At 40.3% G+C, this 12,089-nt stretch overlaps 1 protein-coding gene across 10 annotated transcripts in view; it reads left to right on the forward strand.

Annotated features, from left to right (window-relative positions):
- Positions 1 to 12,089, forward strand: part of TASP1 (taspase 1) — a 155,353-nt gene that overhangs the window by 104,794 nt on the left and 38,470 nt on the right. For all 10 annotated transcript variants that reach the window (XM_045011800.1, XM_045011806.1, XM_045011803.1 and 7 more), the window contains one exon: positions 6,185 to 6,295. In XM_045011800.1, coding sequence (XP_044867735.1) covers positions 6,185 to 6,295 — 111 coding nt within the window. The remainder of the gene's footprint in view (positions 1 to 6,184; positions 6,296 to 12,089) is intronic.

Below are 12,089 nucleotides of genomic sequence, written 5' to 3' on the forward strand. Positions count from 1 at the left end.
AAAACTGCAGGCCCAAAGTTGAGTTTCTTAGGATCGTACGTGAATGAATTAAAAGCTAATGAAAACCATTTTGGAACTTGTACTATAATAGTCCACATGGAGCAACTACTCTACATATTTTTAAATTCAAACAACTCAGAGCAGGCTTTTGTGGGAAAAAAACCCCCAAATGTACTGTTTCTCCTCCTTTCTCCTGCTTTACTTGCAGGCCAATAAGTGTACCTGAGGTAAAGGAATGTACTGTAACTTTGACTGAGACTCCAAGTAAGTTCCAGCAAACAAATCCCTGTGAAAATGAAAAGGGTCTAGGGAAAATGTAGCATTAAATGTTTTGGCACTAATTCTATAACAAGGAAAGAAATCTACAGCTGGGGCACTTGTTAAGTGGGATCACAACTTTACATGAATTATTCATGCTGCTAAAATTTGTCTGGCTGCTGGATAACAATTCTAGGTGCAGATAAAGAAGGTGAATTTATGTAGGAAAGTAAAGACATGTGTGGCTGGCTTAATTTGCGAACATTTCTTTCGTATACTGGTTTTAAGTGCTGAAGGATGAACATTTCTGAAAAGTGAATGCTGAAGGCACAAGAATGTTATGAGCTATAATGGCCACACTAAGTGATTATACGGAGTTAGGTAACTTTTATTACCAACACAATTACACTTTACTACCTACCCATCTTCACTTAGCACTGAACAGCCCTGTCTTGCAGTAGTATAGATTTTTTTTTTAATATTTGCTTCTGTGCCACTTATAAATCAAGGTTCAACAATAATATATGAATATCAAAGATATTTTTTACTTTGTCAAATCAATCTAAAATGAACAAGGCGCTCTGGTTTCTAAGAGGAGAACTTTAAATTCTTCCATATCAAATTGTAATGACTAGCTAGATGTTCAATGTGGTTGTATTGTACTGTATTTTTACAGTATTTTAACTCTAGTTAAAATATGGGGTATAGAGGGTTGTTTTTTTTTTAAAAACAAAACAAAACATTGTTTGGAGATGGTCCAGTAACCAATAGTTTGATGTAATAGTAAGTGAGGCTATTCTTCAGACAATATGGATCTCAGCCAGTTTTAGTATTTTGAAACAACACAATTTATTTTATTTTAATGTGAAACACCACCATGGGGGAGGATGGGGAAGACCCATTTTTTGGTGATGCATACTGCATTAAGGGTCCAAATTCTGCCAGGCACTGAGCGTCTCCTAGTATGTTACTGAACTTTCAACTCCCATTTTAGTTAGTGGTTGAGGATGCTACGTCCATTGCAGGATCAGGATCAATGAGCTAAACTCTACCCTCAAATACTCATGTGGAACTTTTATTTAAGATAATGTGCTCACATGCATCTAATAGCGGAATTTGTCTCTAATTATGTTACCCATGTTTTGACATTTCAGTGTTCAATATCTTTGCAGTGCTACGTAACAGTGAATTTGGTTTTTGTTAACTGACACTTGTGTGAATCCTACTGATGTCTAGACCCCTTACGTTGAAAACTGAAGTTACTTTGACACTGGAAATTTTGGAGTCCAATATTAACGAGAAAGCAGTTTCTCCTTATCTACTATGGTAATTTAAAGACACATACACTATCTAAATATTCGACATTTAAAAAAAATATAGCCCATTATTTTTCTAAAATTCAATCCTAGAGTCTAAATTTTTTTTCCAAGCACATCTATTTGAATGTGCAAAAAATAGACATCCAAATACTTTGTTTGCATTGCAAACGTGGGACTTTACCTGGTGCATTTGTAAAGACTATTCAAAAATTTACTGTATGCAGTAAAGCTGTCTTCCACCATTGATCCACAATACAGGAACTTAAAAAAAAAAAAAAAAAAAAAAAAAGGAAACTCGGATGTGTTGTTTTATATGGAATGTCTTGTCATTACAACACCAGACACCAGCTGTTCGTTAGTTGTGATAGTGCTAGCATCAAGCCTCTCACCAGCAAATGCTACTTTCTGTTAGTAACGTAAAAATGAGATGCATAGACAGTGCATTTGTAAAGTATTGCTGCATTTGTCATCAGATTAAAGTTACTTGGCCTTCAGCTTTATATTTTACAGCACCACCCAGTGTGCTATAATCATGTGGAACTAGACTTCCTGCTGCGTTCCATTGAATTATAACATAACGTTTTGAACTACTCTAGTTAACGGGAGTGTCAGTGTTTTCATTTAAACAATAACAAAAAAATGTCAGAATTTCACATCCGCAGGGCAATAGCAGGAAAATATTCCTTTCAAAGGTTTTTGTCTTACAGTGCCATTTTTCAGTTTAGCATTTTCCTGTTAAGTGCACATACTGCATAACTGGGCTTTTTGCTAACGTAGTTCAGAGACCTCTGCCTGCTTAGTACTATGGCAAACACACCATTAAAAAGCCTTTTAACCTTTTACTAAAGATACAGAAACACAAACACTTGAAATGTAAAGTAAGGCTTTCATTTTAACAACATCCACCACATTCTTACTCAGGCAGCTTCACATCCAACTTCAGAGCCTTCTTGCTCAGCATGGGTACCGAATACTTTCACCTTGACTAGGAATGCCCCTGAAGACATTGTGGTGTCCTCATCCCCTGCCAAGGAGATTGTCAGAGGGAAGACACCAATCCCCCTTTCCAGTGCCAAGGAAATAGCACATTCCTCAGAGGTGGGAAGATTGAGATCTCCAAGTACCATCTACTAGCAGAGCATTGGATATGGAAGGTAGAGTGTCAGTGTGGTACCAAACTCTGCTTCTTCCCTCCGGGCCTTCAAGACTGTCCCCTGCTGAGATGCCAACAACCTTGGTGCAGCAACTGCTGGACTGTGGTAGCCACTTGGTGCTGACGGCTCCTGAAGCTTCCACAGCTTTCCTGGCTCAAGTACCTATGAGGGACATTTGTAAAGCTGCATCATTGCATACTTTTACAAGTCACTATGCTATATCTCGGCAATCCAGAGATTATGCAAAATTTGGATGAGTAGTTCTACAATCACTGTTAAGAGAGACTCTGAAACCCACCCTCCTGCAGACTGAACTGCTTGTGAGTCACCTGAAGTGGAATGCACATGTGTAATCACTCAAAGAAAAAATGGTTGTGTAACTGTTGTTCAAGATGTGTTGCACATTTCCACTCCAGGACCCACTGTCCTTTCAATACTACTACTACTACTACTACTAATATAATATATGGAGATATACCTATCTCATAGAACTGGAAGGGACCCCGAAAGGTCATCAAGTCCAGCCCCCTGCCTTCACTAGCAGGACCAAGTACTGATTTTGCCCCAAATCCTTCTATGTCGGAGTCTCTAGCTGGTAAGAAGAAACTAAGGAGGACTGGAGGCAGCTCTGCCGTTTATACCACTGGACTGCAGCACAAGAGTGCTAAAAGTGCATGCACCACCCCGACAGGTGGCTCTAAGGGAAAAATCTTTGGCTCTAGTGCACTGGGCACGCACTTGAAGAGGAATGGACGCTTGCAACATATCTCAAAGAAAAGTTACAGAACACATTAGTAACCATTTTTGTAAGGTGTCTTTCAGTTCTTGTGTTGATGCTTATAAGGCAGAATATTCTCAGTAAGGCAGATTCTGGCAGACTATTCAGGGAAACAATCAAACTGACTATACACAAAGTGCTGTAAAATGGATAAAGTAAACAAACTGGAAAAATGGCAAAAATGTCCCCAACTTTATTCAGATATGAAAATCTTCAGTATTGCTTCTAAATATGAAAGGGCCACAATGTTCAGACACTTGATTTTCAGTTTGACAGTCTCTCTCCAATGGTAATTTGTTACTAAACTCTGACAATAAACTGCAGTTCAGTTTTTAATTCCCTTGATGTGAGAATAAATGGATATAGACTCATAAAACTAAAATGTTCAAATCCTTTACCTTAAATATAGATTCTTGGAATATATTTTGCCTTATTTTTGTTTAAGATGCTGGTATGCATGACATGATAAAATGACTAATTTTCTTTAGCTTGATGCACTAAGGCAGTGGTCCCCAAAATTTTTACCTTGTGCCCCACAGTTCCCTCCAGCGGGCATGGATCCCTGGTCACGGATCCTGTTGGACGGCACGGCACCATCGACCGGGACCAGCTGGATGGCGCTATCCCCCGGGGGGGCTAGCCCAGGCCCTGCTGTGCCCCCCCCCCCAAAAATGTTCCTTCATAGGGGGGCGTGCCCCACAGTTTGGGGACCTCTGCCCTACGGTGTTTAAAGATAAAAGTATAAAACCAAAAATATGTACGGTACACCCCAAATATGTATGGTACGCAAATGTCCTCACGGCTAATAACTGATCTCAGACACTCTAATATAAATCTGGAGTAACTCCCTTGGAATCAGGGAAGATGCTCTACATTCACATTGGTGTAACTGATATCAGAAACAAATCTTGATAACTATACTTATGTCATTTTATACATCTATACACATAAGCATAGATTTTTTAATACATTCTAGGGCCCAGTTCTGCCATCTGATCTGCCTAGTGTAGACCGCCATGTCCCCATGGAGCATCTTAGACTTCAGTGGGACCGCATAGGCGTAAGAGCCTGCCCACATTAATCCAGTTTGAGACTTTACTTTTTACATGTCATATGGGATGGCAAATTGTTCTAGAAATACTGAATTTTTTAGGAAGTGGTGCAGACTAGCCTTAAACCCACATACGTTGATTTTATTATATTATATATAATATAGTGATTGATTTTATTATATTATCAACCAATTATGTTTAGTTAGCATATGGGGAGATGGAGAAGATGGTAACTTTTGGTGTTACTATCTGAGTTTGCACAACACCTATCACGTTTGAGCCCCAATTCTGAATGGGACTGTAGGTGCTACCTCAGTGAGAATCAGTGGTGAAACGAAGGGCCTGTCCGTATGGCGGGGTAATGTCCCCTATGGAGGTGATTTCTAAAGTGCAATAAAGTGTTATACATTAATTGGTCAGTGTAGGCCTTGCTCGGTGCGCACTTAAGGTTCCCTAACATGCTTTAGCATAATGCTGTTTGAAACAGCACTACGTTAAAGCATACTCCCTATGGACTCCTCTGGGCAGGGATGAAAGTTGGCAGAGTTAAGGCAGTGTAGTATAAGTGTCACGTTAACACTGTGTTTCTCAGCTTTCTATCACTTGTGTCTCTTATTGTAACCATAACACTTCCATGTAAGGGGCCCTAAATTCCACATTTCTTGGTTTCCCAGCACAGCTTTTGTATTCTGGAAGGTACCATCGAGTGCTTGCAACCTTAATTGTGTGTTATTGACACTTGGGGGTGGGGTGGGGTAGGGGGAGGAATGGGTTATTAGTGGCGTAGGAAAAATCACAAATTAGAATGAACAACATTTAATACTTATGGTGACTTAAAAATCAAAAATTCCCTCACTTCTTGGAGTAAATGTAGTTTGATCAAACATCAATTTGGTTTTGTCTGTTTGGTCTCCTCAGTTGTAATAATCCTCCTTAAATCACAGTACCCTACATGTCACCAACTTGAGATGGACCCTGCCTCAACTGAAATTGATGGCGAAACTTTAATTTCATGGGGAATACCATTGGGCCTCTGAGATCTGATACTAAAGTCTGAGCACCTGCAATTTCCACTGAAATTGAAATATTCAAGTCACCCACAGAATTTCATTACTAGAAATATTTGTGTTAAGTGCTGTATCTTATTATTTGTTTGAAATATATTCTGAGATAGTAAATCAAAGCTTTGCAGTTGTGCACCAGATAGCCAAACAAGAGGATACTGAATGACCTTGAAGAGCTGATCAAAGCTTGTCAGTCGGGTGTTTTTATATATGTTCTTATCCTTTAATCTGGTTGTATTTCCATTCTGAAGAAAATAATGAATATTCAACCCTTCATGCTAAACCTGCCTTGGCATTTCTCAATGTTACTTTTACCACGTAGACAATGTGGGAGTCTAGGTCTTCCTGACCCATCAAGTGAGTACAACATTTACTCATCAGAAATAATGGCAATTCTCAATAGAGAAATGAAATTGACATTTATATAGAAATATTATCATGACTTGGCTCTTCCGCCCTTGGTGGCAAATTTAAAGGGGCGGGGGCAGAGAATAGGCAAATTTAAAAAAACATCCTTTTGCAAGTAACAACTCCTTCCTTACCTCCCACTTCTACCTAGGTTCACCTTTTCTAGCCAATGAAGATGGTGTACTTGGTGGAGTGATAGTTCTTCGATCTTGCAGATGTTCTGCAGAGCCTGACTCTTTACAAGAAAAGCAGACTCTACTAGGTAAGAAGATTTTTTGTATAGTTTTATTGTGAACAGGAGGTGCTAAACTCACGAACCAAGCAAGGGCTGAAATAAAAATCATGTGTACTACCACCCATAAATAGGGATATTTGGCATAAAAGAGAAGCATTTGTCATTGAAATACAGGAATGCTCTGGGGGAGGGACAGAGTGGAAGTTGTAAATACTTTTTGTTTTTGAAAAATATGGGCGAGATCGTGCCTCTTAAATTGCCAGTTGTGAGCTTAAATGTGATCTGTATTGGTCTATGGAGCCAGAGTCCTTTTTAGTGAGAGTGTAGATAATAGTAGTAATAATTTCATTTTAGTTGCTTGGATTCTTTTTTTTAAATATTTTTAAAACACTTTCTCCCAATATAGAGCATCACATTTCTGGTAAAGAAAAATGCATGCACATACATCCTGCTGTTAAAGCTGCTCCGTGCATTGCATGCCAAAATGTGCTATGTAAGAATGTTTACCTCTTCTTTCTCAGAGACCAAAATGTGTATCACATGCATCCAACAAAGTGGGTATTCACCCACGAAAGCTCATGCTCCAATACGTCTGTTAGTCTATAAGGTGCCACAGGACTCTTTGCTGCTTTTACAAAATGTGTATGATGGTTTGGAACATGGTCTTGAAATTTGGCAGGGTCACTAGACTCCTAGGGTGAGAAATTCCTTTTGCTACCCCCATGAAAATCCATCCAGATAAGCCACAGTACTGACATTTACATGTGCACAGTAGGATTTGACATGTTTGTTCCTGAAATGCCTACTTATTCAGTCTACGCTGTGGACTTCCCCCATGCTGTGCCTGCAGACAGATGTCACAAAGACAAAATGAGTCATTATCTTCTTCCTGCTACTACTGCATTTCTCCCATCAAAATACTTTTTGCACTAGGAGAATTTGCACTGGTCTGGGAACCAGAAGACCATATGTTTGTCTTGCCTCCTCTGCTGATTGGTAATAAAATCTGTGCACCCTTGCAGCTTCATTGCTTCTCTGGAAGGGAGACACATCCCACCATTTTACAGAATGATTAATGGTCACTTGTGGCAGAAGTGGGAATAGAACACAGAAACCAAATCTTCCACTCCTGTTCCAGCCCCTTTGTGCTGTCTGAGCATTGCAAAAAAGGTGGAATCTGGCTACAGCTACCAAGTTGATAATTGTTTCATCAGAAGGTAACTTTATGTTAGTGATCCTGGCTTCTACACCGGCACTTTCCCTCTGCACCCCAGTGTAGAAGCCAGGAAAGGGGAAATGAGAGAAGGTGGGGCAGCAGATTTCTGCTCATTCTGTGCCAATTGACAGTTAGTGTATGGTCCCTTAGCTATCATAGCTAGTTGTCCATAATTTAGAACTGCATGCGGGTTAATATAACTTTATGTTGGAGCTGGAGCAGCTTGAGAATCAGAGCGATAACCAGTCACACATTACCTCTTAGAAAGAACCTGCCAAATATATATCTAGGTATATTGTCTGTAAAAAGAGCAATTCCTACATATGTAACTATGGTTTCATTATTGTTCCTTTTTAGCGGCTGGCCCAAAGAGAAGTCTTATTTGCTGGCAGCAGTAGTCGGCAGTTAGTCTTTTAATTCAATTAGTAGAGGTTTTCATGGAAATTAGTGACAAGGGGGACTGTTCTGATCATGCAGTATGACCTTCTACTTTAATACGGGCTATAGACCCTCACCCAATTTCTGAATCAGTCCTGTAACTTCTGACTGAGCTAATTTCAAACCTACATCTATACTACAAGCTAGGGGTGTGATTCCCTGCTTGCGTACACATTCTCAAACTTGCTCTCATCTGAGCTACCATGCTAAAAATGTAGTAGCGTAGCCGCGGTGACAAAGGCAGCAGCGACATGCCTGGTGGCAGTGATGGGACAAGCACTTAGTAGGTACCCACGAGGTTCAAGCTGATTTGTACTTGGTGTGGCTAGCCTGTGCCACCACTGCTGCTGACTGTGCGACTCTGGCAATGCTACTATTTTAGCATGCTGGCTCAGATGAGAGCTAGCATTAAGTATGTGTACGTGAGCTGGAAATCACACTGATAGCATATAATGTAGACATGGCCAGTCTGAATTTGTCTATTTTAAACTTCTAACCGTTGGATCTCGTTATACCCTTTTCTGCTATTAATATCATCTCTACATAGGCTCAGTTTAATCTTCTCTTGGGTCAACTACATTCATTGAGCTTCAGCCTTGTACTACAAGATGTGTTTTCAAGGCCTAAAATTATTGTAGCTCTTTTCTGAAACCGTTCTGATTTTTCAACCTCTTTTTTGAAGTGGGTTTGCCAGAAGTGGACAAAATATTTTGGTAACTGTTTTGCTAAAGCTGTATGCAGAAGTAACATCACCTCTCCACTCTTACTTCATAGTCACCTGTTTATGCGTCCAATGATTACTTTAGCCCAGGGAGGTGAGATTTTATTGGTTATTTGCCATGATCTCAAAGTCTCTTTGTTTCAATACATCTAGAATACAGTACCCCATCTTGTAACACATGTTCTTTGTTCCAAGAGTAGCCAGGAAGGAGTTACACAATAACAAAAGGGAACAAACATGCATTCAGCACAAAATCAATAGGTTGAGAACAAAATGAACCAAAACACCCAAAAGATGTGAAGAGACGAAAATCTTTAATTGCCTACACACCAATGCTAGAGGCCTGGGTAACAAACCAGAGGAATTGTAATTGCTTATTTATGAGCAAAAAATTGACTTGGTATTACTGAAACCTAGTGGGATGAGATTCCCATGATTGGAATGTTAAAATCAATGGTTACAGCCTATTTAGGAAGGATTGAATGAGCAAAACAGGAGGATTATCAAAAACAGCCTGTTTCCAAGTCATTGACAGCGTGGAAGGAAATGTCTGGAATGCTTATGGATCAGTGTCCTAACAGATAATGTACAAGCTAGGGTATTAGTTGGTGTCTGCTACAGAGCATGAAATCACACTACTGCATAGGATGACCAGCTCCTAAGGCACCTGTCTATAATCTATGAGTGGGGGATGCTTAGTGATCATAGCGGTGAGGAAGACTTCAATGTGAATAATATATGCTAGAAGTCTCGTGCTGACAGTCCTAAAACAGCTTTAGAATTTCTAACAAAGTGTTGCATCCAGCATGGGGGAAGTCTTTATTTAGACCTTGTCTTGACAGAGGAATTGATCACAGAACTAAAAATTAGTGGTAGTTTATGTAAATGTGATCCTGACTTTATCGCATTTGGTAGGTGTGAACAGAATAAAGTCCAAACCAGGAATATATATATACTCGATGCTTTGAAAAGGTTAGTTTCACAATGCTTAAAACAATTGAGCCAGCTCAGATGGGAGGAAGAATTTAAACTGAAAAATGTGAATGATGATTCAGAATTGTTTAAGAACATTTTACTAGATGCCCCAAAAGCCACAACTGAGAGAAATCCCTGCTGCTTTAAAAAACACATAGTGGCTTAGAGGGGAAGTGAAGGCAGCTTATATGGAAGAAATGAGAAATTGGTATTAATGAATATAAACCAGAAGCTAGGAATTTGTATATTAATGATGAGGTAGACTGTAAGGAAATAAAAAAAACCCAGAATCTATTTAGGTTAAAATCACTTGGGGTGGGGCGGGGAAGATGACAAAGGCTCCACTGGGATAGCACTTGGGGGTCTGCTATAGACCTCCAGGATCTGATTTGCATATGGTTAGTGACCTCTTTAATATTTTAAATGAAATGAATACTTCTGGGAATTGTGTGATGGTTGGAGACTTTAATTCCCCACATATAGATTGGAGGACAAATGCTACTAAGGGTCTGGCTACACTTGTGAGTTACAGCGCAATAAAGGAGCCCCGGGCGCACTAGCTCACTACCCGTCCACACTGGCAAGGCACGTGGAGCGCTCTGACTCTGTGACTACAGCGCTGCTGGTACTCCACCTCAGCAAGTGGAATAACATTTTCTGTGCCCCCGCTGGAGTGCTGTGGCGCCAGTGTGGACGAGGTGTTGAGTTACTGCGCTCTGATCAGCCTCCAGAAATGTCCCATAATCCCCTTAAGTCAAGTGGCCACTTTTGTCATTGTTTTGAACTCGCTGTAGGAATGCGGCTATGCCGTTTGAAAGCTCCGTTTCTGACAGCCGGCTGCTTATCTGCTTCAAGACAAAGCAACCATTAGTGTGGAATGCTGTGTGTGTGAGAGAGAGAGAGGTGGGAGGGGCTGGGGGGGTCTGCTGCTGTCTGAGCTTATAAGACAGCATGCAGACATGCTCTCAGCTCCCCTACCTCTTCTCCTGAATAACATCATTACATCCTCTTCCTCAAGTCTGGGAAAGGTACTGAGGGCAGGTCTACACTACAAATTTACAGCAGCGCAACTATATCGCTTCTGGTGAAGATGCTGTAAGCTGAGGAGAGAGAGAGCTTAATGATTCCACCTCTGTGAGAGGCGGTAGCTATTCTCCTTCAGACATTGCACTGTCTACCCCGGCGCTTAGGTTGGTATAACTGTGTCACGTAGGAATGTGGATTATTCACATCCCAAGCAACGTACTTATACCAAAGTAATTTTGTAGTGTAGACCAGGGCTCAGAGGTACTAAATACAAGGTCAACAAGATACTTTAGCATAAGTATTTAGCACATAGCAGTAAGGAAACCTGCACAACACTTTCAGAAGACAAGCCTGGTAGCTTAAATTCATAACTTTGATAGACACTAAAAATCTTAAACCATAAATCCAGGGTCTTTATTGTTACAACAATCCATAACTCACTAACCTCGTTCTGTCATGTGACTACTGGCATATCACCTTGAACACACTCTGAGCAACATAAGTTTCGTTGGCATAAGTAGTAGTGTTCACAGTGCTATGTCGGTGGGATGGGAGAGCTTTTCTCCCATCAGCATAGAATGGCTACATGAGAGATCTTGCAGCAGCACAGCTGCATCAGTACAGCCATGACACTGTAAGCTCTCTAGTGTGGACATCGCCTTAGTACCTTTCCCAGACGTGAAGAATTCTGTGTAGTTTGAAAGCTTGTCTCTCTCACCAGCAGAATCATAGAATTAGAGGATTAGAAGGGACCACAAGGTACCAGCAGAAGTTGGTCCAGTAAAAGATGTTACCTCACCCACCTTGTCTCAAGGATATTTGCTGTAATTTGACATTCTTCAACTGGCCAAAGAGGTCTCACTCTTCCAACAGTGGAGCGCACTGCCCTTGCCGTATTTTCCAGACCTTGCTATCCCAAGAAACCAGAGATCTATGACATATATCCGTATAGTTCTTCTGACGCTGCACTGGATGTAAAGGAACAGTGGGTGATAAGTCATATGGGGACATAAGAAGGTTTTTTGGGGGGAGGAGTGTCTTTTTGGCACATAATAGTTTCTTAGCGTTGACATTGTAACAAATTCTTCAAAACTGCTACAGAATCAATGGGAGGCGTTTTTCTTAATTTTTAACATCTTAATGTACTTATAGCTCCATTTTTTCCAAAGACTGTGATCATCCCTCCCAGTGACATCAGTTGTACCTCTATGGAGTCAGCACCTTTGATAATCAGGCCACTTATTGTTATTCAACAATTAAAAAGTCAAAGCTATTAAAATATGTAGTTCCTGAGTCAAGACTGGGTATTGCTGAACATATGCAAGATCTCATAAATGCAACTTACACTTCACAACACAAAAAATGGATGATTTAGCAATAGGATTATATGCTGTTGTAAGAACTTGACATTACTGACATGTAATGGGAAGTATGCCAAGAAATCA

This window comes from Mauremys mutica, chromosome 3 (assembly GCF_020497125.1).
Source record: "Mauremys mutica isolate MM-2020 ecotype Southern chromosome 3, ASM2049712v1, whole genome shotgun sequence".
Classification (NCBI taxonomy): domain Eukaryota; kingdom Metazoa; phylum Chordata; order Testudines; family Geoemydidae; genus Mauremys; species Mauremys mutica.